General features: G+C 38.6%; 1 protein-coding gene across 2 annotated transcripts in view; it reads left to right on the top strand.

The window, feature by feature from the left end:
• The window catches only part of LOC103186512 (radixin), a 47,874-nt gene extending 34,854 nt beyond the window's left edge, over window positions 1–13,020 (top strand). For both annotated transcript variants that reach the window (XM_007905612.2, XM_007905609.2), the window contains 6 exons: window positions 2,872–3,035; window positions 5,074–5,204; window positions 5,956–6,116; window positions 9,397–9,489; window positions 10,152–10,394; window positions 11,376–13,020. In XM_007905612.2, coding sequence (XP_007903803.1) covers window positions 2,872–3,035; window positions 5,074–5,204; window positions 5,956–6,116; window positions 9,397–9,489; window positions 10,152–10,394; window positions 11,376–11,540 — 957 coding nt within the window. In that variant the 3' untranslated portion in view covers window positions 11,541–13,020. The remainder of the gene's footprint in view (window positions 1–2,871; window positions 3,036–5,073; window positions 5,205–5,955; window positions 6,117–9,396; window positions 9,490–10,151; window positions 10,395–11,375) is intronic.
• The last annotated feature ends 13,004 nt before the right edge of the window (window positions 13,021–26,024 follow it).

The following is a 26,024-nucleotide window of genomic DNA, read 5'->3' as shown; positions in this document are numbered from 1 at the left end:
AACCACATAGGTAACCATTTATTGTTGGAAAGCTGGAAACCTGTTAATTCTGAAAAAGGATGAATTGGTGGCATGACCGATGTAATATTTGGTTCAGACCTAATTTAGAATCTTGAATGTATTTTCAATGCTACAAAGACTTGTTCTGAAAAGGTTATTGCCCAAGGAAATAATCCCCATATGTACATATGTGATGAGGAGGTAGTTGATGGTCCATAAAATCCTAACTTGCCTTAATGATGCTGCAATAGCCAACTAGTCGACATCATAGCCAACCACACAGTTGGGCAGCTTGCTTCCTGCATGAAGACATTAGCACACTTTTTTTAAATATAAAAAATTAGCAATGCAGAAAATTAAGGTGATGACCTAGAAATTAACCAGTTTTAGCACGTTTGCCGGCCAGCTCATGCACGTGCAGTGAAAGAGGTTCACTCACTTTTTGTTTTAAATCACTGAGTAGGAATGTGTGGGCAGGAGGGTGGTGGCATTGCTCTCACATTTCATGTTGAATTAGCTGTGCCCCAAGAAGCTTGCAGTGAGTTCCTAGTACCTATTCACCTATAGAGAGCTCAAACCACATTTGCCAGATGTTGAATGACCAACCAGCAACTATCCTCCTTGGGAAGAAGAGGTAGGTGGTGTCTCCTTGGAGCTTAACTGTTTCCAAGGTGACTTACTTGGCAACAGAACGTCGGGACCGAGTCAGTCTTCTATATCGGTCTGGATTGTCCAGTTCCTGAGCTGGTACTTCAGGATACTAATGACAGATGAGCCAGCCTGGCTCATTGGCAGGACTTGAAGAGACAGGGATTCTTCCCAATCTTGTTAACCATGCAAGCCAAAGCTCTAATGGGTAGGTGATCCCAGCTGGATAAACTGGAAGCTTTCCAGAATGTATCGGCAACCACAAACTCCAATTTTAACTGGTTATAAACTTCAGGGGCATGCCCGATGCTCATTCTTCGGTTTCCAAGCCATGGTTCTTGCCAGCTTGTGGCTAATGCTGTGTGGAATTGAGTAAGTGGGGTATATCCCTAGATGGAGTGTGCATTCCATTACAGACATGGAAATTTTTGTGCACATGTAGAATTCTTGTCTGTTTGCGATGAGCAATGAATACTGATGCTATTCACATCTCAATGCAATATTTTTTGAAAAGTTTTATTCAGTATCTCTTGTGTGCTTATTTTTCTCCTTTTAATTCTTAAGCTTTCTACTAGGCTTTATGCATTCTTAATAAAAAAAAGGTGATCAGTTCCTTTTCAATATTCTTGCATGTTCTGGGTAACTATTAAAATTCTTGTGATTTATATAAGATTTTTGCTAGAACACATTTGGTTGCACAACTTTTTAAAAATTCAAATAGTCGTACATTTCAAAGAATAGACTAAGGTGTGTTGACTAACAGATTTCTTCCTGAATTCAATGTATTGGTATAACATCCTTTGGATTTGAACCTCATTTGGATGTTGATTAACATGCACCTTAATGTGTGTGAGCCTTTTCTTAATTATCACTTTCAATCAGTTGGCTAAGATGCTCTTCGTAATCCCATTTTGTCACTTTCCGCATCTCTTGTGTTTCTCCTCTCCCCCCTCCTCCATGATAAAATTTGTATTTGATTGCTAATGGCAAGTATTTCTGCTGGACTATTTGTGCAGTAATTGCCTATCAATCATCTGAATTCTATGTAGTACTATAGAAACCTGGAAGGTTTGATTTCTCAGCTACTCTCCTAAAGTTGTTTAATATTCAAGAGTTGATTTTTTTTTTGGGGGGGGGGGTTATATAATGTCAAGAAACTGGCTTGTAGATTTTCAATGGAAGGAGAAGTGAGAAAGCAGAATAGGGATGGCCTTAGACCTTCAGCACGTTCTCTTCCAATCTCCATAGAATCAGCTCTAAACTAGCTTGTTTCGTGGGCTTAGATTTGCATATTGTTTAATGCAATGACTCAGCTTTAGAAAGTGTAACCATATACAAACTGCTGTTTTTATATTAAATCTTTTTTCAGGGTTTTATTCAGAAAATTGTATACACATGCACCAACTTGTCATACAAAATATATTTGCATTTGGTTAAACACTTGCGAGACCTTGGAAAAGTTTCGTACCTGTTTGCCCCTCTGCAGTTGTCAATGATGCATACTTAATAGATACATAAATCTTCATCAGTCTTTGGAGTATATCCACAAAAATAAAATGATTCTATCAGAAGTTACACAACTACTATACTATTGCACTATACCAGCTTCTCTTGCTCTGACTCTAATCCTCCATTGTCAATTTCATTAGTCAGACAAAAAATCCCGTTGTGGGCCTGTGCGAAGCCAGATTTCTAGGGTGTGACTTTCCAAGCACACTGCAAAAAAAATTATATCCTTACTAACCATGTGCAAAAGTTTGCATGTGCATTTTTTGTATCTCACAGCCCTGCTTCTGCATTGGAGTCTGATGCAGATAAGTGAGGTTGGATAATTGGAGTTTTGCTGTATTGGAAGTGATTTCTTACATATTCAAAACCATAGAAAATTATGGCCTACAATGTCTGGAATGGGTCTTTTAAAAAGCAATCCTTTTAGTCCCCTCTGCAAACATTTTACTGAGTGGATGATTTTATTTTCTTCTTACCCCACCCCCATTGTTTATATTTTTATGCATTTTTTTAGGTTGTGTATTATTTGTTTTTTTCTTCTCATGGCCAATGCAGTAAAGAGCACTTATAGTTATGAAGAAATTCAGTGGAGTGAGGTTGACTTGGTATTCCAGTGATTTTAAGCATGGTGTAAACTTATAAGTTGTCTGAATATTTTTGCTATTCAATATGTGAAATTGATAGTTGCAACTTTTTTAAAAAATCTCTATGTAGGATTTTGTCTTCTACGCTCCACGTCTGCGAATCAACAAACGCATCTTAGCACTGTGTATGGGAAATCATGAACTCTACATGCGACGAAGGAAGCCTGATACGATTGAAGTACAACAGATGAAAGCTCAGGCCAGAGAGGAGAAACACCAGAAACAGTTAGAAAGGTGAATAAAGAAAGCTGTTGGCTGCTGAAGAAATTGATAAAGAAACAAAATGTACTGTAGTATCGAGGGCTATACTAACAGACATTATTCCCACTGACTCCAAATGGATTTTAGAATCATCTACTTAGTGTTTTTGGAGCCCGATTCATGTTTATTTTTGAGGTTTTGGAATTCTATGTCACAAATTGAAAATCTTGTGAAAACCCTTTATTTTAACCGCAGTAATTTGATGATCTTTACAAATTTAAGTAGAATATCATTAACAGTGATTGTGTGTTTTTTAGTTGAGTAGAAAGTTTCCTATTGAATGTTATTTTTAATGCATTGTTAATTGGGTGGCACTACTTCTTTTTCTTATTCTAGTTTCTTTACTCTTATATTTTCTCTCTCTCTCCCTTCCGACCACCCCAAAGAGAGAACATCTTAGTGCTTTACAAGTGGGAGCTTGAGTTGTGGTAGGGTGCAGAGGAGAGAGAGCAAGAGAGTTGGGTAGTAGAAGATGCAGTCTATAATTTTGAAAGTGTACACGGAAGGGGCTGAGGAAGGTGGATTTCAGAAAAATTCCAAAATAAAGTGTGTGAAAGCTTGCCAGCCCATATTGGGAGCGGTCAGGGCTATGACAAAACAGAAGGAGTGGCCAAGGGAATAAGATTGCAGGATTGCTGGGGAGGCTGACAAGCAAGGAATTGGGAAAAGTCAAGTCTGGAGAATGGCAAAAGGAGTGGAGGAGGGTTTTGGCTTTATCTAGCAATTGTTCTCAATTTTTCCTTATTGTACACCTGCTAGAGAATGAATCGAAATGAAACTTGGTTAGGAGAGAATGAGCGATGCATCTTTCACTTGGTTAGTCGATTACTACGAGATGACTTATTAGCAGCTGTTCAGTGCACAGTCTTCAATGACAGGTTTGTCCTTGAGCATCAAGCAGGCAAGTCCAGAGCTGCCCCATGGCTCAATTTTGTATGTCTTTAGTGGAACTGATGATGGCTAATTGTTTGAAATTCTGCATGTAAGCAACAGTATTTGGGTGAGAAATCCACAAGAATAGGAGGTTAAAAGCCTTGCAGCTAGGATTTTGGAATTGATTTTTTTTTACATTCATGTTAAGATGCAACTGCAATGTTTCTGGTTATAAATATGGTTTCATTGCCAGTAGTGGAGTGCTCTGTGACTTGGTCTTGCAGAGGACTGAGAGTCTCTATATCAGTGGTGTAGCGATTATATTCTATGGAGTAAACCACTTTTAGTCTACTGGTTTTGATAGTTTGGGATTCTACTGAGTTCAGTGGGAGCAAGAAATAAGGCTGTTTTTTTCCCTCTTTCTCTCTGCTGACTGGCAAACAAGGTTAGAACATTCAATTGCTGATTTGAGGTATGCTTTCATGGAACACTTGTGCTGAAGTGTATTGGCTTTCTGGTCTTTCCTCTTTAATTTCCACTTGCCGAGAGCAATTATTATCTGGGTGAATGTAAAGAAATTATGCCAGTATACAGTACCAATGTTTTATTGTGTAGTGAAGTCTAGATTGGAGTTCAGCTAAATGATCCCAACCCTGCAAGCCCAAAGCACTGAAAGTTTAGGTTGCTCCTAGCTGGACAAACAGCAGGAAGCTTGACTGACAGCACTTGCAAAGGCAAGCTATGTAGTTTTAGATGGTTTGACTCCAGCAGTCCTCTCGTGCATATTTGCCAACCTGTGCCTAATACTTTCCAGCATTGGGTAAGCAGGACTCCATCAAAGACAAAGGCAAACAGGCAGAACTCTGTCTGCTTTGGATACTCTTAGTATGTTTGTATATGTATATTAAACTTCTAGCTGACTAAGAGAAATTATTTTCTCCTCTCTCTCTCCCCCACCCCTTTCTGGTAATGTTTTAGCTTTGCAAAAGGTTTGACCTTTTAGTCATTCTGATTGTATAACTGAGTATGTTAACTGTTGGTTCTCCTGTAATTTTGTTCAATGAGTTTGCTTGTGACTCTGCCACTCTATAGTGATCCTAGTTTTGATATGGAGATAAATGCTGCTTTTTTTCCAAAGGGCACAACTGGAAAATGAGAAAAAGAAACGAGAAGTGGCAGAAAAGGAGAAGGAAAGGATAGAGCGGGAGAAGGAGGAGTTGATGGAGAGGCTTAGACAAATTGAAGAACAGACGTTAAAAGCCCAAAAAGGTAATGGTATCAGTACATTTTCTTTGCACAAGAGCAGAGCCCAATGATCTGAACCATGTGGTGGTTCAGTTTATTGGAGGAAAGTTATTGTAAGAGCTGTAATGTAATTTTCCATTCAAATTGCCAAAGGTGCTGCCTTTTAGATAGGAAACTAAATGGGACTCGGGTGCATGTATGACTTGGGGGATAATACGATTTATAAAAATAAGACTTGTGCAAGTTTTACTGTATTTATCTGTTATCCATTTTTATCCTATTGTTTTCCCAAATTAACTGTGGTGATGTAAAGAGATTTCTGCTATGTTGGCTAAATTGCTTTCACAAGTAAACCTGTATATCAAGCTCTGCAGCAATTAACTTTAGGAATGGCAAATTCTTAATGTGTTCTGGTCCACAATTAGAGGGCTCACTCTTTAAAAATTTAAGCCACATAATTACTATCAGTCAACTTTTGTAATCCAGTTTGTATCGGATTATGGCTAGCTTCTCTTGCTTTTCTCCTTCTCCAACATGGCTCAACTTTCCCGTGCGAGTGAACCTGAGTCAGTCATAGACAGTGAACTATGGATCGCTACACAGTGGTGAATTAGTTGATTACCAACAGGGAAGCGGGGCGATCGAATTATCAGTCCACAACCCGTGTGTACAAAACTGGGCTCCGGCGATGGGGAAACTATCATTCACGGTTTCTGCTTGTACATTGTTCTCCACATACCCTTCATAACTTTTTTTTTTAAAAATCTTCCCGTAGAGTTAGAAGAGCAAACACGTAAAGCACTGGAACTTGATCAGGAAAGAAAAAAAGCAAAGGAAGAAGCGGAGAGACTGGAAAAAGAGCGTTGCAGTGCAGAAGAAGCAAAAGCTACCCTAGCCAAACAGGCTGCGGATCAAATGAAGACCCAAGAGCAATTGGTATGTCAATGTAACTTTGCTTCACATCTTTCACATACATAAGTAAATCTAGATGATGAACCTCATCACGCCAACATCTCAAAGTGCTTCATATGATTTATTGTAAAGTTCAGTGACTATTTTGTAGCCAATTTTCACACAGAAATATCCCATAAACAGTCATGAAGTAAATGGCCAATATTATCTGGGGGAATTGTTGGCCAGTACATTAGGAGAAACTTCCCTTCTCTTTCAAGTTGTGCCATGGAAACTTTAATGCCCACCTGAACAAACATACTCGATCTCAATTTAATGTCTTATCTGAAAGACTGCACTTCCAGCAATGCCATTCTCCAACAGCACTGCACTAGACTGTCAGCCTAGGCAATGAGCTAATAGTCATGACAAGCGTTAAAACTTCTGATTCAGAGATTAAAGTGCTGCACGACTCACACCCTGATGATGACGATGATAATGCGTTTGTTATAGCACTTATCACATCTTCGAGGTGTCTCAAAGCACTTCACAGAATATACTGTAAAATTAATTGACTATATATTTGTGGGCGAAACACAGCAACCAATTGCGCACAGCAGTGTCCCACAGTGTTGTAGATTGAAGTGACCAATTTATTTTTGTTTTTCTTGAGGGATTATTATCAGGCATGTGGAGTAAGGAAACTCGCCCAAGGTTTCACCCTGCTGGGAATTGAGCCCAGGCCTCTCACTTGCGAGGCGAGTGCTCTAACCACTGAGCTACAGCACTGCTTAATGTAGACTATTTGCACTTTCCTGGGAGCTCTGTTCAGAGACATTTCTCTTCATATCTATCGCACTGTGTAATTCTCCAGGTAAATGTATTTTTTGGAAGCATCTTGCCCACTAATTGTGCCACTGACTCTAGATCAGTCAGTTCGCAAGGGCTTGGGGCAAGAAGTTTCAAGGTTCCAATCAATGCATCCACTAAAGCTGCACCCTTTCAATGTAGATTCAAATATCTCTCTGCCTCCACCTTCAATTTCAGGACCACTGTTTTTCTGATAGATTTTGTCTGTCAGAGATAAAGTTCTGGATAAGATTCCAGTTGAATGTCGACAAGGCAGGAGCTCTCCTGTTTTGCTCCGGTCAGTGCCTTCTCACCACAAGTTCTGACAGTATCAATCTGCATGGATGCACACACCACCTCACCAAGCCATTGCAGACCTTGTTCAGTGTCTTGTTCACTCAACTATCCTTTAAACTTTTAAAATACTGGATACTTGGCTTTATAAATAGGGGCATAGAATACAAAAGTCAGGAAGTTCTGATGAGCCTTTATAAAACATGGTTACTGTGTTCAGTTCTGGGCATCACACTTTAGGAAAGATGTCAAGGCATTGGAAAGTGCGCAACTGAGATTTATCAGGATGGTACCAGGAATGAGGGACTTCAGTTATCAGTAGAGGCTAGAGAAGCCAGGATTATTCTCCTTGGAGCAGAGAAGGTTAAGCGGAGACTTAATAGAAGTTTTCAAAATTATGAGGGGATTCAATAGGGTGAACAAGGAGAAACTATTTCCACTGGCGGGTGCGTCAATAACCTAAGGACACCGATTTAAAGTAGTTGTTAAAAGAAACTGAGGAGAAATTTTTTCACACAGCGAGTTGTTTAGATCTGGAATGCATTGCCTGAATTGGTGGAAGCTGATTTGATAACAATTTTTAAGAGCAAAGTAGATAATTATTTGGGGAAGTCAAGTTTGCAGGGCTATGGGGAGGGAGTGGGATTGATTTGGATAGCTCTTTTCAAATAGCTGGAATAGACACGATGGCCAAATGGTGTCCTTCCTGTATGATTCTATGAAACTCCACATCGGTGCTCTGATCGGTTTAGCTTTCCCCCACTTCCGCAACATTGTCTGCCTCTGCCACTATGTCTCCCTTCAGGCCACCGAGACCCTCGTCTATGCATTTATGATTCCAGGCTTGACTACACCAGCTCTCTTTGCTCGCCAGACTTCCCAACTCTTCCCTCCACAAGCTACAGCCCATCTGGAACTCTGCAGCTTGTGTCTTCTCCTGGACTAGGCTCCGAAAGCCTATCACCTCCTTTCTCGCTCAGCTCCATTGGCTCCCCATGCTCACTTCTGGATCCCTCCATGGTCTTGGCCTGCTCTACCTTTGTGACCTTCTACCAATGGAATCACTACCTCTTTCATTGAAACACTGGCCTGCTTCTTGTTTTTCCCTCGCCTACCAGCAGTCGGCCTTTCTGCACCCACTCTCTGGAACTCCATTCTAGAATCCCTTCACCTCGCACCTTTCCTCACCTCCTTCAAGGTCCTTTTGAGACCTTCCTCCTTGACTGCACCTTTGGTCATCTTCTGTTACCCAGTCCCCACATCTCTGGAATCCAACCCTCAGTTTGGATGCATACTTTGATTGACCATCTGTCAATCTTGAAGCTATAAATGTGTCCTTAAGAGTGTGTATAATCCAATTAACTGAAATCGTTGAAAAATGCCTGTCTAGTCATTGCTTAACAGGCTGCAGAAAGTGTTTCTATTTATCTTACTAATTGTTGATGCTAAAATTAAAATATACAATTAATGTTAATCATTCATTTTTCTCTAATTGAGAAATTATTGAGAACTGCTGAATTTCAAATAGATTTGTGTTAGACTACTGTACAACCATTAGATGTCATCAGAGCACTTGTTTACAAAGCAATGTGCTCCAGTTGGTGATATTGTGTCCTTTTACTGATGCATCTTCGGTGATTACTTGGACTTTTGCAGGAGGTTCTACTTATTCCTTCATATCAAAAAATGTTCTTCAAATGGTATTGAGATGCTTAGTCTTTACCCCAGCTTTGTTCATTAAATCTAAAGAGAATCTAGCTGTAGAATCCAGAAGTTTGGCCAACAGTTTGTTGCATCTTTACCATACTTATTTTAACAAAACTTTCTAAATTAAACTATTAAAAGCATACCAAGTTCCTACATAATGAACAGTCAATAACTGTATGAAAACAACAACTATCAACAGGAGTTTTGTTTTAGTGTCGGAGTTGGGATTGAAGATGAAGGAAAGGTCTGGATTGTTTCTGAATTATTGGGGTTATCTGAGTTGCAGATTGCCCCTATAGAAAATTGCAGATACTGCTGTACTAAAGCAATGAATGTTGCTGCTAGAATGTAATCAAATTAAATTTCTCACTAAGGAATTGTTCACCAAATGATGACTAGATAAGGTTCATTTTGTGCCATGAAAGAAAAATTTGCCCTTATTTCTGTTGACTGATGAAGATTTTGTTTCTTTAAGGCTGCTGAGCTTGCTGAATTTACTGCCAAAATTGCACTTTTGGAGGATGCCAAGAAGAAGAAGGAAGATGAAGCCACGGAGTGGCAACAAAAAGTAATGTTTTGTTGTGAAACTAGTTTTAATAACTGTTTATTATCTCATTGAGCTGTTGACAGTGAAGTGGTGAATTTAGTATTTTTTTGGTCAGCAGGGTGTCTGACACACCCATCACCATGTTTAAGAGTATCCAAACTAAACTGAGAATTACATGCATCCCACCTCGGCTGGGAAATCCCAGCGATAGATTGTTGGAATGGAACGTGCACTTTCTCCCTGGTTACCTAATTCCGGAAAGTATTAGGTTCAGGTTGGCAATAGCCAGCACTCGGAGACCCCAGAGTGCATTTTTGGTTATTGCTGGAGTCTTAACAGCTAAAACCGCATAACTTGCCATTGATCATAAACTTGTGTGTATGGTGATGGGGGTATGCAGATACTGCTGTACTGAAGTAATGAATGCTGATGCTAGAATTTAAGTAAGTTAACCTTCCTGCTATGGAATTGTGCACCAAGCAAAAGGTAGAAGATAATTCATTTCTGAAGAGCTGAGTTTGGATATGTTAAACCCTAGAAGTTGTTGATGAAATGCTATTTCTACGCCATGGGACGTCCTCCTGACATGAAGGGCACTATAAAAATGCATTTTGTTGTTCTTGAATTCTAATGGTCAATCTGGGAGGGGAAATAAAAAAGCATAATTCTTTATCTAATTTTAGGCTGTGGCAGCTCAAGATGATTTGGAGAAAACCAAAGAGGAGTTGAAGACTGTGATGACTGCTCCTCCTCCCCCACCTCCACCAGTTATTCCACAAGCAGAGAATGAACATGATGACGAGCAAGATGAGAATAATGCAGAAGCCAGTGCTGAACTCTCATCAGAAGGGGTGGCAAACCATCGCAGTGAAGAGGAACGCATCACTGAAACACAGAAGAATGAGCGTGTAAAGAAACAACTGCAGGTGAGATTTGCTTGTGTGTATACATAGCCTATACGTACTTCAGATGTGAAGTCATTAGAGGGGTAAGGTACAAGAAGATACACACATCAGTTCACCAGTAAACATAGACCTGCAATGAAGCAGCATTAGCTTTTTTAGGCAGTATTTTACAAATTTTGACTTTGCTATTATGGTTTTCTATAATGAAGCTTACTTTTTGAAATTTTCTCTAAATAGAAATATATTTTGATAAGAATTATTTCTTGATGCTTTTTGTTATGATCAAAGTTCCTCTTAGAGCTAATCCCTTTAGAAATTTAAAATCACATGGAATTTTTGAAGTTTATTTTATATACATTTAGTATAAATGTGATTTTGTAATGTATTTGGTGTACCCAATTGCACTTTTGCTTTTCTTTCCATTAGCACTTGCCTTTCTGTTCCTGGTTTAGGTTCCTTTTGATGGGGTGTAGCTCCATAGGTGCAGCTGGTTGACCCCCGTCCAAGTAGACGTTGTTCATGTGTGAGCCTTGGCGGAGAGTGTCAGCAGCTCATTTGACTAAATCACAGCTGCCCTAGCCTTTCCCTACCCACTGCCCCATGTGTGTTCAGTTGGGACCCTCCCTGTTTGCTCCCCTCCTGCCTAACCCTGGGAAGATGAGGGCAATTTAGGCATTTCCCCTACCTCCATTCAACCCTGACTAAGCCCAGCAAACTTACCAAGATCTCATAGTCTGTGAGCTGCAGCGTGATTTGCAACACCGGGGCTTCCCCCCACACCCCATAGAAAAATCTCTTTGCTTAAAAGACAGTTTTTACAGGTTTAGGGAACTGTAGAAAATATGCTTCCAAGTTTTAAAATGTAATTTATTCTGTTGTAATCCATTTTGTTGGCAGCATATGTAATTGGTATTTTTCAGTGTGTCAGGTTTTTCACTTCTTATTGAAATCAAGAATATTGTTGCATTGAGACTGATCATAAAGTCACGCTTGTCTCAACAGGCACTGAGTTCTGAATTGGCCTATGCCCGTGATGAAACTAAGAAAACTGTGAACGATGTCCTTCATGCTGAGAATGTTAAGGCAGGCCGTGATAAGTACAAGACCCTAAGACAGATACGACAAGGCAACACAAAACAGCGTATTGATGAGTTTGAAGCTATGTGAGAGTGCGTTATTTCATGTTTTTTATGCAGCTGAACCACCAGCAGAGGAGCAAGCAGCCTGTGCAGATCATAACAGTAGTTTCACCTTGCCAAAGTATTGTATTGGTTAGACTTGCATGAATTAATTTGCAGTGAGGTTGAATGTAAATTGAGGCATTTGGTAATTATTCTTTAGCATACTTTTCAGTCCATTAACACCAGAACCTAGCTGGAACTAGCAAACGTACTGACGAGTATAACCAGCCTATTTCAAGTAAAATAAATGTTACAAGTTTAGCTTAGTTTCAGTAGCTTGTCATTAAAATAATAGGGTGTATAAAGTTTAATATAGAATAACTGATACATTGTGAGAACTGAAGCAAACTGCCTTAAATTGAAGAGACTACAATATTCAGGTCTAAATTTCAGTAGCTGAGTTGTAACATTATGTGAATACAATACTATGTCGGATTAAATCTTATTGTAGCTTTTGAATTTTAAATGGACTTTAGTAAGTTTGGTGTTTCATGTCTCATCATCATAGATGGTTTTCTTTGCCTACCTGTTCCACAAAGGCTTGGTCAACAGATGGCAGTCCAGCCAGAAACTAACATAGGAGCTGCTATCTACACAACACACAGAGCATAATGTTTTCACATTGAGTTTCCTGTGTTTGTATAAATAATATTGGCACAAGATGGGTATTGATGAACCTTTTTGAAATATCAGGCCTTTCTGTCAGGGGAGCATATGAAAACATCAGTCCCAAGGAGGGGACAGTATACTACCTCAAAATTATACACATGATGATTGGCCAGTCAAACACCCTCAAAGTAATGTACATCTTGTACAAGATAGTGTTAGGTTTTGATCTTGCATTGTTTTGCTTTGGCGCCTTTTTCTAAAATTGACTTGCTACTCGATCTAAATAGTAGCAAGTATTGATCAGACCGTTCAACGTTGTACGTGTAAAATGTTGGCACAGAGGTTTTTGTACTCCATTAACATTGGTGGTTTTGTTCTGCTTGTAGACATGTGAGAATTTCCATGTGAGAGACAACTTTGGGTGAATGATGCGACTTAAGATACAGGAATGTTGGGACGACCTGTGTTATTAAGATCTAATGATTGGCAATTTGCAGTAGGAAAGATCATGCACATTTTGTCTTGAAACATAATATCTGTTAATTTGCCACATTAGATAATCCGATTAATCATAGTGATCTACAGTCATTGAAGGATACCATAATGAACTGGAAATTTAGATTTGATGCCCTTGCTTCCTCTAGTTGGTTCAGCTAACTTCCAATTGGTATTATGCACTCATAAATCAGCATTTATTATCTGTAATGATGGTTTATTGTAATTGCCATTTATAGTTGAGGATTTAACATGCACAGTAGGCTAAAGATAATGATGGGCAATTCTTTTGTGCTCTTTGTGGCTATTATTGCAGATAAGATTTTGATTTACATCATGAATAAACATTTCTTTTGTAATTACAGGTGAGATTTTTATTCATTATCTGCTGAGGGATGGCTGGCAATTCTTGAAGACTGGTGTCAATGTTGTGTACACGTTTCAGAAAAGGCTTTGGGAGCTAGTATTTATACTTGCAAGGTGATAGCATATTGTTTTGATGCACTGCAAACCTTGCAAATTAGAGCATGTAAGTTACTACTTATAATCATTTTCCCATAGCAAGTAAAATACTGTGCTTCCAATTTTTTCTCTCCTCTGAAATGTGTGCACTAACATTAGGACATTGGTGTATTGGTATCAGTGTTGGATAATACAACCAGTTATTGTGTTTGCAGTTTAATATAACTATATGAGCTAGATACAAGAATGTTCATTTATATAATTATGAAAATATTTTCTGATCATGAGGAAAACTTTCTGAAGTACATTGACTTCTACGATGATGTAGCTAAAATGCAACCACTAGCAGTATAGAAGACCTATTGATATAAATATAATGCATTGGAACTTTACAAATGCTTCTCCCCTGCACCATGTACTGTGTTGTATAATTGAGCATAATTCTTTTGAACAATGTTCATTGGTTAACAATAAAGAACAGGAAAAAAAGTTGGTCTACTTTTCTTTTAGAAATGTGCACTTTCTTTCTCTCCCCTCCCCCTTCTCTTTGTCCTCATGAATGGTTCTCATTGAAGCTTGTACTGTATATGATGTGCTGTAGGGACCTACCAGTACAGCTGTAACCACTGAGGATTTCACAGTCATCTGTCTGTGTACCTTATCTACATTCTTTAAAAAGTTTGTCATGTTCTATTTAATTTTGCCCACAAATATACAGTCAATTCACTACAGTATATTTGAAGAGCTTTGAAATTTCTTAAAGGTGTCATAAAGCACTACATCAAATGCAAGGATTATTATTTTCATGAAAAGGAACTGGTAAACTTTCCTTAGAGTAGATGTCTGAGTTGGCCTGGAATGTATTAATATTTTTAATGTGATTATTCAGTTTACTTGGTGTCCTTTGAGCTGCACTGTTGGGTTAATATATGAATGGCTTGGCCTAGTTAGCAACACAGCTGCAGTTTTGTGTGGCTTTTGTCTGCAGGTGAAATGCTTTGTGTATTGAGCTATTTGAAACCACAAGAAGTACTTAATGTTCTAACACAGATGGGGGGGGATGAATTTCAGCTTTCATATTTTCTTTAATAAAAAGTTTGATTTGTTTTGCCACTGTCTAGGTTAGTGGCTTAGTTTCAAATTCTGTCAGCTAATTCTTTATTCTGTCTAAGATTTTTAAAATAAGACATTGATACCATTGATCACTCTATCCTCCTCCACCGCCTCTCTCTCACCTTAACCTTCATGGTTCTATCCTTGAGTGGTTCAGATCCTACCTCTCACACCGTCTCTACTTCATCTCCACAAACTGCTTCTCCTCCAGACCCCGCACCGTCTTGTGCAGGTTTCTGAGGGTTCTGTCCTTGGTCCCTTCCTCTTCAATATCTATCTGCTCCCTCTTGGTGATATTCACAGGTATGGGGTCAACTTCCACATGTATGCAGATGACACCCAACTCTTATCTCTCTGCCTCCACCCTCGACTCCAAGACCACTGCTGTCCTGACAGAATGTCTGTCAGACATCAAGTCCTGGATGAGAGCCAACTTTTTACAGTTGAATGTCAACAGGAGCAAGGCTTTCCTGATTGGTTCCCGTCCTCATCTCAGGCACTGACACCATCATCATCCAAGGATGCACACTCCACCTCCCTTAGCCATTCTGGAAACTTGGGAGTCTTGTTTAACCCTCAACTGTCCTTTCTACCCCACATTTGTGCCATGACCCTCTGCCTTACCCCACCTCCACAACATTACGTGGCTCCACCACGGCCTCACCCCTCGGGCTGCCGAAACCCTCATACATTCTTTCATCACATCTAGGCTTAACTGCACCATCTCCCTGCTTGTCAGCATTTCCAACTCTTCCCTCCACAAGCTGCAGATCATCCAGAACTCTGCGGCTTGTGTCCTCTTCTGCAACAGGTTCTGTGACCACATCACACCCACACTACCCTGGTTCCCCATCCCCCAGAGAATAGAGTTCAAAATCCTCACCTTCAAGGCCCTCCATGGCCTTGTCTGTTCCTACCTCTGACCTGCTGACCCCATATCAACCTGTCTGCTCCCTCCATGCAGCAGGCTCTGGCCTGCTCCACCATCAGTGGCTGGACCTTTAGCCTTTCTGACGCCACCCAATGGAACTCCATCCCACATTCCTTTCACCTTGCTCCCTCCTTCAAGGCATGTCTCAAAACCCTCCTCTTCAACCGAGCCTTCGGCCACCCTCCTACCCTCCCCTTCACCCTCTCCAATCCCGACCCCCAGCTTGGTTCCAAATTCCTGACCGTCCAGCGCCTTGGGACGTCCTCCCGATGTGAAAGGCACTATCAAATGTAATTTTGTATTGATATTGTAACTGTTTAGGTTTTGGAGCATTGCAATCAACTGGAATTGAAGCTTAAAAGCATGACCCTAACAGTTAGGATGATCCTAACTGGACAGGCAGCAGGAAAGTTTGCCAGACAATGCTTTTAATGACAAACTGTGCAGTTTTAGCCGGTTAGACTCCAGCAGTACCATAGTGCACAATCTGGGTTCCCAAGTTCATGCACCTAATATTCTCTTAACTGTTAAGCAGGATGTATCCCTCCAGGGGGAAGAGTGTGTATTCTATTCCAATACCGAATTTCCATGTGTAGCTGAGATGCACAGAATTCTTGTTTGGATATTCTTAAGCGTTAAGCATGGGCTTCCACATGTCAAACACCTGGCTGACCAAAAGAAAAACCCTACTAGCAAATATTAAATGAACCTGGGATTTTCTAAACTAGTATGCTTGTATATTTAAGAATGGAGAATGGATTGTATTAATGTTTATAGGGTATTTTTTAAGTCAGAATCTTTTCACAATTTCCTGTGATTTTTATAAATGAAAATGACAAATTAGTCCCATAAACAGTGATTTATTTTTTAAAAAAAGGCTAAACCTCTGAAGGAAAGAGGGGAGAGTGGAAATAATTAAATGTAGAAGGCTCCGGCATGTGATGCCCTTGGGTAAAGAATCCGGAAACAAACTGCTAAAACCAGTTATAGTATAATTTGAATTGTCTCCTAATAATCTGTGTTACTGAGCTCTGAGGTACCGAGCTTTGAGATGCCACCCCTCATGAAGGGTGCTTATATAAATGCTTGTTGCTTATAAAACTATCAGAAATGGATGGCACAGGAAAAGGCCAGTTGGCTCATTGTCTGCGCCTGTTCCTTTTAAGAGCAATTATTTCAGTTTCACTTCTCTGGCCTTTCTCCACTCCTCTGGAGTTGACTCCTTTTTAGGTATTTATTTTATTCCTTTTTGAAAGCCATTATGGATTTTGCTTCAACCACTGCTCTCACAGGACATTATGTATCCTAACTTGTGTGAAAAAATTCCTCATTGGCTGGTTTACAAATTCTTAAATTTATGCCCTCCGGTCACTGATTCACCAACCAGTGGTACTAATTTCTCCCTCTTGACTATCAGATCATCCCTCAACCTATAAAAAATACTTCTAAATCTGTTTCTGCCATGCCCACATCCAATATAATGAGGAAGAAATTGCACAAATAATTTTGTTCAACATTTTGTACTGTTCAATCCACAGTTAAAAAGACTATTCAATTTCTGAGGGGAGTGGGGGTGAAGAAAACCTGACCTTTTAAAGTGATTGTTTAAAAACAAATTCTAAGATTTTCATCTGAAGAATGTATTTCTATCTGACATTGACTGTGATCCAGAACGTACTATTTGGTTATTCAAGATGTGAATCCATTTTAAATTTAGGAGAAAGATAAATATGTGATGTAAAAGATGAGCACACTTTATAACGAGCTGTGCATCACAAGATTATTCGTTCTGCTTTGTCTTGCCACATAAAGAATGTAGAAGTGTGTGATCATAAATGAGGAAAATTGCTGTTTGGACATTGCCAGCGTTTTGGGACATCCTCCTGACCTGAAAGGCGCTATATGTATGTAATGTTGTTGTTAATTTCTCTTTGCTCGCTCTTTTGGTCCCCTTCACTCTCCCTCCGCCTGAAAAGAAGATTTCAAAGTATTGTCCCCCAACACGAGCTTTGTTTTCTTCAATCCTAAATAACATGATCCACTCTCCCATTGCCTCAAAATTTTTTTTTCTAATGCACTAAGTTTAAATCTGCATATGGACTGGTATTATAGTACCAAATTGCTTAATCATTCTACACATGGAGAAAAAATGTATCAGGTGACATTGCTTGGAAAGTAACCCCTTTCCAGTTTTCAATGCACATATGGGCGAAAGCACCTTTCATCTGCACTTCACTTTTGACGGTGTGTGAATTTATTTTGACTAAGAATGAAGAAATGAATTGCTTTTGACATTATGGAAATACTACATTTCAACTGACTGGTAATTTGTGTGTAAAGTAATCTTAGCCAATTTTCTTCTCTTTGGGGAAGTGTGCTTTTGTGCGTGGTTTTAACTTGCAATGTGGAAGCTCACGTACTTGTAATAAATTATATGCAAGATCTACTTATATTTTATCTCTCCCACATTCCCTTCAGATGCTATGCTCTCTCTCTTTCCCCCCCATTCAGAGGCCACGTTGTCATTCTCCCTCCAGAGGCTATATTGTGTGTGTTGTATATTGTTATTGTTTCTGTCTCTCCCCTTTAGAAGCTATATTGTATGTTTCTATTTATCTTTCACATGTTACAGTGTATAGCTCTCCTCATGTGGGGGTTACTTTGTATTTCCCTCAAAGGCTACATTGTATCTCTCTTCTAAGACCACATTGTATTTCATTTGCAGGTTACATTGTATCTTCATCTTATAGTATCTTCACATGTTACAGTGAATCTCCTGTGTTTTTTTTAATGGAATCCTGTAGCTCGGTGGTTAAGATCACTCTTAACATGGGTTAATTCCCGGCGGGGCGAAACGTTGGGCAAGTGTCCTTACTCCACACGCCTCGGTTTATCTAGCAGTAAGTAGGAACCTGGTTGTTAGTCGATTGGCAGATTGTTTTTCTGGGGGTAATGATCCCTTCAAAAAAAAATAATAATTTGGTCACTTCAATCCATGACTGTTTGTGGGAAACTGCTGTGTGCAATTGGCTGCCACGTTTTGCCCACCAAATATACAGTTAATTCACTTTACAATATATTCTGTGAAGCGCTTTGAGAAGTCGAGATCAAATGCAAGGATTATTATTTTCGCAGAATGTCTGTCCCTTGGTTTTGATTCTCCCGGCACAAGTGCCTCAGGTTTCCTGCAACATCAGCCACCTTGGTCTAATGCCAGAGAGACTAGTTTTCTCTGGTCCTTTGCTACTTCTGCCTTCTGTGTACAGGCTTGAGTCTCCTGCTGTATTGAATTTAGCCCTAAGGCTCCATACTATCAACCTCTCCCCACTGCATTTAACAACTTGATATCGTTTTCAAATTACTAATCCTTTTTCAACTCCTTTTCATTTGGTAAATGGAATGTATTCAAATAATATGTATGTTGCTTTGAGAATTGGCCACTGTCCTGATTCTGATAAATGGAATAGATATTGTCATAATTATAAAAGATACTGTCTATGCATAAAATGTTTAGAGGTGTGGAAATAACTGAGCTGGTGACTATTGCTTTTGGGTCAAACAAATTTAAATCTAACATTTTATGACCAAGTTGGCATGAGGGAGGTGTTCTAGCTCGTTGTTTTTTCTCCAAATATTGTACAGGCGTATTACTCAATGCATTAAATTTAAATCTGCATACGAACAGTCATTAAAACATCAAATTGCTTAACCATTTTCTACATGGAGAAAAATTGTATCAGGCATCATTGCTTGGAAAGTAACTCCTTCGCTTTTCCAGTGTTCATTGCATATATACGATGTGTCATGGAATTGATGTTCATATGAATACAGGCTGACAAAAACCTTGCTTCAGCATCTCACTTGCAAGGCTGCATCTTTGACAATGCAGCACTCCCTGGTACCACTTAATGGATATTCTGCATGCATATGGATGAATCATAATGTATAATCATCCTTTATTAAAACACCAAAGTACTCTTGACTTTTGCATTGGTAATCTTGTCAAAACAGTGAAAACTAAAAATTGTACTTGTGTTCTTACCCCACCACCTCATTTAGCATTTTATTTGTAAAACTCTCAGATGTTGTAACTATATCTAAACTTTACAATTTGCAATTCTTCATAACACAATGGTAAATGAAACAAGAGTGATCATATTGATCTTTTATATGGCATTCAATGGTAATGTTTTTTTCTTTAGTTTAGATTCAGGAGACTGGGTTGATTAAGCTCCATTTACACTAGGGATGCAATTTACATGAGATCGATTCAAAATTCCTTTCATTTTCAATGACTTCAAAATGTTTCCAGAGCATGTAATGGTTTAATCACTCCACACTTCAGTCATATCATCCATGAATTGAAAACACTGGGTTCAAAAAGTGATTTGAAAATGAGCCTGACTGCTGCATTATATTTAATTGTTCAGTATTCCCATAATGTAAGCCTGAATGTAATAAACTAAACTCAGTCTGAATATTTGATTCATCCAGGTCCTTTAAGCAAGCAGACAACCAGCCTTCATCTGATATGCATATACTTTTATTTGCTGGAAATCTTTGTTGCAAATTGTATAAAACTTCTACAACAACAAAATTGCATTTGTAAAGTGCCTTTCAGTGCGGGAGGACTTCCCAAGGTGCTGGACAGACATAGTCTGGAACCTGCTGAGCGGAGGGAGTGAGCAGGACGGAGGGAGGTTAGGAGGTCGCAGAGGTAGAGGGGAGCAAGACTGGAGGGCTTTGAAGGTGAGGACCAGGATCTTGGAACATTATCCTCTGTGTGATGGAAAGTCAGTGGAGTTGGGCAAGGATGAGGTGATAAGGTCATGGAGCCTGGTGCGGGAGAGGACACGGGCTGCAGAGTTCTGGATGATCTACAGCCTATAGAGGGAGGAGTTGGGGAGGCCGACAAGCAATGAGTTTGCATAGTCGAGCCTCAATGTAATGAAAGAATGTATGAGGGTTTCGGCGGCCTGCGGTGTGAGACTGGCGGAGAATGGGGAAGGCAGAGCGGGTCATGGCGCAGATGTGGGGTAGAAAGGATAGTTGAGAGTGAAACAAGACCCCAACGTTCTGGACTGGCTTAGCAAGGTGGAGTGTTCTACCGCTCCAGTTCTCTAGTTCTTCTAACACTACAACAAAAGTGAAGATGGCTACAATATACAATTTAACACACCATGCACGAGTGAGGTAAAACGAGGGGTAAGACTTAGTTTTCATAAAATAAGTTTGTCCACTTGTAACAGACTAAGTGTGATGCCTCAAGACATTTTAATCAAGCTACTTCTTTCCTGTGGCTTGCGTTCAATTCCTTTAAATATTTCATGCTCACTGTAGTGGCTAATGTTCTAGAAGAATGAGATACTAATATTGCTGCAGTTGCACAATGGTACAACAGCTTTATTACGTTACAGGATGGTGGTAGCTATGTGGAGGGAACAGCTAGGGAAGTAGAATTGGAGCAGGTCATGAAGGGATTTAAACGCAAAAATTAGGATTTGGAATTCAATTCTCTGGGGGATATGGAGCCAAGAGCAATAGTGGTTAGCACATTTGTCTCACAAGAGGACAAAAGTTAAATTCCAGGGTGCAGCAAAACCTTAGGCATGTTTCCTTACTCCATGTGTCTCGGTTTACCTACGAGTAAGTAGGAACCCAGTTGCTAACCAATTGATGGATTGCTTTCTGGGGGTAATAATCTCCAAAAAAATTTGGTCATTCAGTACATGACTGTTTGTGGGACACTACTGTGTGCTACTGGCTGCCATGTTTCAGCCACAAAATATAGTCAACTCACTTTACGGTACATTATGTGAAGTGCTTCGAGATGTCTGAATGATATGATGAGGGTTATATCAAATACAAGGTTATTATGATGAAAGTGATAGGCTGTTAGGCTGGATGTTCTGCAGCTTGTGTAGGTAGGGAGGAGCTGGGGAAGTCTGGTGAGCAGGATTTTGGAAAAATCAAGTCTGGATGTGATGGAAGGTGTGAAAAATACAAACTTGTTCCTGGTATGGCTAGTAGAATTTGTCAAAAGACTTGCATTTTATTTGGATAAAAGAAACCCAATATTTTCCAATTTAATACAGCATATTTAAAGTTACATAAACAAACTGTACAGGTGAACAGGTGCTTTTGTGTTACATTCCTACTGTAGCATCAATGACTCATGAGACATTGCAGTCCTAAATCAATGACTACTATTTTTCTTTCAAATCTGTTATGACTTTTCCCAAGAGTAAAACATGTAAGCCACATGTCCTTTTGTCTGTGTATGAATAGTTGAAATCATTTTAAAATCCAAGTATTGCATGTGGTTGTCAAATTACTCGATATTTGTCATGCTTCATAAAGCCCTAAACTCTTAACCAACTTAGCAACATGAATAATTAAATGGCACTCCTTGCACATAGCATAATAGTGCATCATGCAGAAAATGATCAACAGCAACCTGATGACCTGGAAGGTGGCCTTTTTTAAATGCTGTTAATAATAGTTGTGGGGGGGGGGGGAGTTGAGCTGATGGAGCCAGATACCATAGGCCCTTAAATTGATGAAGAATGTCTCGCTTGTTGTACATTTCATAGACTATGCAAATGACTCCTGCATGAATTAAAAATTTAGTACTACCAGAGATCCTTGCCATCAAATATGCAATCATAATAATGAGCACTTTTGTTGAGTATGGAGACAGCCTCACATTTTATGTGAAATAAGAAAGCCTTCTTTCCTATCATTCAACATAAATCTCAAACACGAGAACTGACACAAATAAGGAACAATTGATGTGATGGAATAAAAATGGTCTTTGTCCCTGAAAACTACAAATATGAAAGATTAAATAAAACGAAACTATAAACTTATACAACTAATTTGGCAAACTTTGGGGGCAAAGCAAAGGCATTGCAAAATGGAGGTCAGAGGTCAATAAAAAGCCTTGATTGCAATAGTAGTGATTACTATTAAAACCTAGAGTTTATTTTATATATATATATCCATGTTGGAAACAATTACATGAAAGGAATGCATATAATTCTTAGAATTTTATTTCCAGATGATTGTTCCCTATGAAGTTGACAGATAATCCTGCTTGCGTGAGGAGACATGAATGAAGTAGAATCTCTTATCTAGAGCAATGTACCACATACTGAATAAGTTAAGAAAATATAAATTAAGAAAACAAAGAAAATTATAATGGTTGGGAGAAATTCTGGTAGGAAAAATAACTGGAAAAATGATTGAATAGTGCAATCTCTTTGGATCCAAACATGTGAAGAGGGCGACAACATAAATCAAAATATCAGATATAAAATGGGCAGTTTTTAATCAGGCACTCCTAATTTGTAAGGAAGGAGTACATTTTGTCCTTTATGACCTGGTCATAAGTTCCGCATGGAATAATTGGTAATATTCTACCTGGTATATAATGAGGTAACAATTAGACCACTGAAACTGACTAATTGATCCAAATTAGTTTCACAGGATTTCATCATCAGGTCATTACACCACCAGGGGTTGATCAAATAAACCTTCCATCAATTACAGCAAGAACCAAAAGGATTTGCTGTTCTTCAATATATTGGACAGAGGTTGCGTCCAGTGACAACCATGTTATGTTACTTGACATTAATGGAGCTAGAGTATTAACATTCGTACAATGTAAGTGATGGTGCACATCCACACATTTAAGTGAGTTACATAAAATTATTAATTATTTAAAATGGTATAAATATAAATGCTCACAAACTCTGCCAATCATGTTTTGTTAATATTGCATGAACTCTACTTATATTCTTAATATAACCTAATTTTAAGAATCACACTGGCCAGCAAGTTAATGAAGCTTAGAAATCATGAGCTGTACTTGACAGAGACGAATATGGATCTACATGACTTTTAATTCAATCCAATTTGTTTCACAACATTGATGATAAAACATTGTGAAAATGAAATGACAAACAGTAATTATTGCAGACGTTATAATTAGTTACACTAACAGTTTCAGACAGGCCATACATACTAAATACATCAAGACAGCATCAGTGCAAGTGGCATTCAAATGTCCTATCAAAAATTACTTTTTCTATTAAAGTGTTTGACACTTGGTAAGGGTTTACAAAATAGCAATAATTAATACAATAGGAATCTTGAGAGATTTGAGAAAAAAATGAACTATTCCACTTACTGCAATAAGCATACTTTCTGATTTAATACAGGCTTTGTGTTATATTTTCAGCCCATACATATGTGTTTTTTTCAGACAGTATTTAAAAATCTTAATCTATAGGGAATTATGCTGAACACAATGTGAATGTTGACTTTAGGGAAAACTCAGAACAATTCATCTTACATACTGCTCTGAATTAAAATACACAATACCTGATATAAGCATAGAAAGGTTTGAATCAGTGCAATCTAATATCTCCATATTTGAAGATGATCAATTCATGGCAAGATCTCCTCCACTGTCTGTAGATACAATTGAACAACAATACTGGCTTTGTATAAAGAGTCATTATATTTTAACCTAAGACATTTTCAGCTCACAGCTTCTGTTGACACTAATGCACATCAGTGTCAGCAATACAATATTGAAGATGCATTCTACCAGTTCCACCCCCTCAACACATTTGGCTGTTAATAAACGTAGATCAAACACTTTTGAGAATACTGTAAATTGGGAAACTCATCAAATTAATTTTCCTATATTAATGTTGATCAAATTCACAACACACAGCAGATAGTCTGTTTTAAAAATTACTGCTTTATTGCACAGATCTTAAGGTAGTAATAAACCAGAAATATAATCCACATGGTACTGCTATTCATCACTCACAGTAATAAATCAGTCATACAGCACTACAGTCCTCAAAGTCCGATGTTGTCTTCCATGCAGCATTTGTACCTTTCTGATGCACAACTTACATTCTGCCAAAGAATTGTGAAATCTACTGTTTACTAAGATTCTGGTGACGTTTGTGCTCCTGTAAAAGCTATAACTTTTGTTTTTACAGCCCTCTTGAAACTCCAATTATGGTCCTAGTATTGGTAACAAAAGCTCCAGCCCACAGTCTATTTCCAGATTCACACAATTCACTTCGACTGAAAACACTGGCAGCTTTGGGTGAATGAAATTTCCCGATTTACAGTATTTATTCAGACTTTTACTTCTTTTGCTGTTATTATGAACATACTGTATTTTTATATTTCAAACACTGATGTTTCTTTGATACTGCAGACTATAAATTCATGCAATTTAAATACTATTGTTGCATTTGAAAACAATCTGGTAAATTGACTACATTGTTATCAAATAGATAGGGCATGGGGGGGAGGGCAGGAAGTGGGGGTATGAAGTCAATTGTTCATCATATCATTCAAAAAACCTATGTTGATCCAAACATATCAAAACAGACATACTGGATTGTACAGTACCCATACAAACTGAACGTCGTAGTTGTACTGTAAGAATGCAAGGGATTCAAAATCAACAGCATTGTACTGTAGATGAGGAGGGGACCAATTACTCTTATTGTATACAACAATTTGTTATGGATATGTGCTGAACATGGTTCAGAATATCAAATATGTCTATATGCACAATGCTCTGTATAAAGCATTCATACCCAAAGTCTACTTAGTGTGACACATAGTGCCACACAAGTAGTGAAGAGGTTATCTTATTAGAGGTGTTTGGACATGGTTTCAGGAATCATTTTACCAAGTTCCCTGAAATTTGCCATTATTCTGTTTAACGGTTAAATGAATCGCATGCAATACACAGAGATGTCCTTTACTAAATATCCTTGACTAAATATCCTTTACTAATAAGGAAGTTTTTAATCAGTTTTTGGTCAGAATATTAGATGGCTTGATGTATGGAATTAAGGCATTCCACATTAGGGTGAGGAGGGAAAAAGGAGAGATAAGTGATGGCAAAAGAATAGCCATTACCAATTCATCCCATTGCAATATTCTCTTCTGCCACTCGTCCAATGTTACAAGTGATATTGATGGTTCTGAAGCATACAATACAGCTAAACCTGGAAGTTAAACAACATGGTAGTGAGTGTCTTACAAGGGTCAAAATTATTGGGACTTAAAAAAAGCTAATTTATTTTTATTCTTATAAACTGCAAACTATTGTCCATATGAAAGTGCTACTATGTTTTGTCTGTTAAATTATTATAAGCTTACATTGTATTTTTGCTAGATTTTTCTTACTATTACAAATGGTCACATTTTGCTGAATCCTTGACAGATTTATCCACAGGTCACTTCAATTCTTCAGCATGCAACTGATAGGAAATGTTACCAAGGTAGAATTTGGATTAAACTTCCTCCCCGAGTGAGACATTCAACCTTGCATCTTGGTTGTAGATTGTTACAACTCACCAGTGCAACTGACAGATTCAAAAATCAGTTAAGAGTTGTGACTCAAACCCATATATTTTTGTCAATTCTTTTTCATCCTCTCCTGAAGGTTCAGGTGTATGGTTGTATTTGTGCCTTCTGATGGTTGTATGAGACCCGAGTGGCCATTCTTTATGTGAGTCTTGACACTGTCACACACTATTCAACTCTTAAGGGACATCACGGCTGAGCCCACTCCCACGTGGGTCACTGAACAGTGAACGGGAAGGCCATCTTTCTCCTCCCTATACCATGGGCACCGCTGGGGCAAACTGCAACACCTATGTTGCTGCCCTGCTCCTTGAACTAACTCAGGACACATCAAGATTATCTACCAACCATTGAGGGAATTCAGAAATTCAGGTTCAGAAAGCAATTATAGTAATTTAAAAAAACATCACAATATGTTATTGATGATTATTTCTATTAAACTTTTGATGT

This window comes from Callorhinchus milii, unplaced genomic scaffold (assembly GCF_018977255.1).
Source record: "Callorhinchus milii isolate IMCB2004 unplaced genomic scaffold, IMCB_Cmil_1.0 Scaffold4, whole genome shotgun sequence".
Taxonomy (NCBI): Eukaryota; Metazoa; Chordata; class Chondrichthyes; order Chimaeriformes; family Callorhinchidae; genus Callorhinchus; species Callorhinchus milii.
The sequence above is the reverse complement of the archived record's forward strand: the minus strand, read 5'-3'. Positions and strand labels throughout refer to the sequence as shown.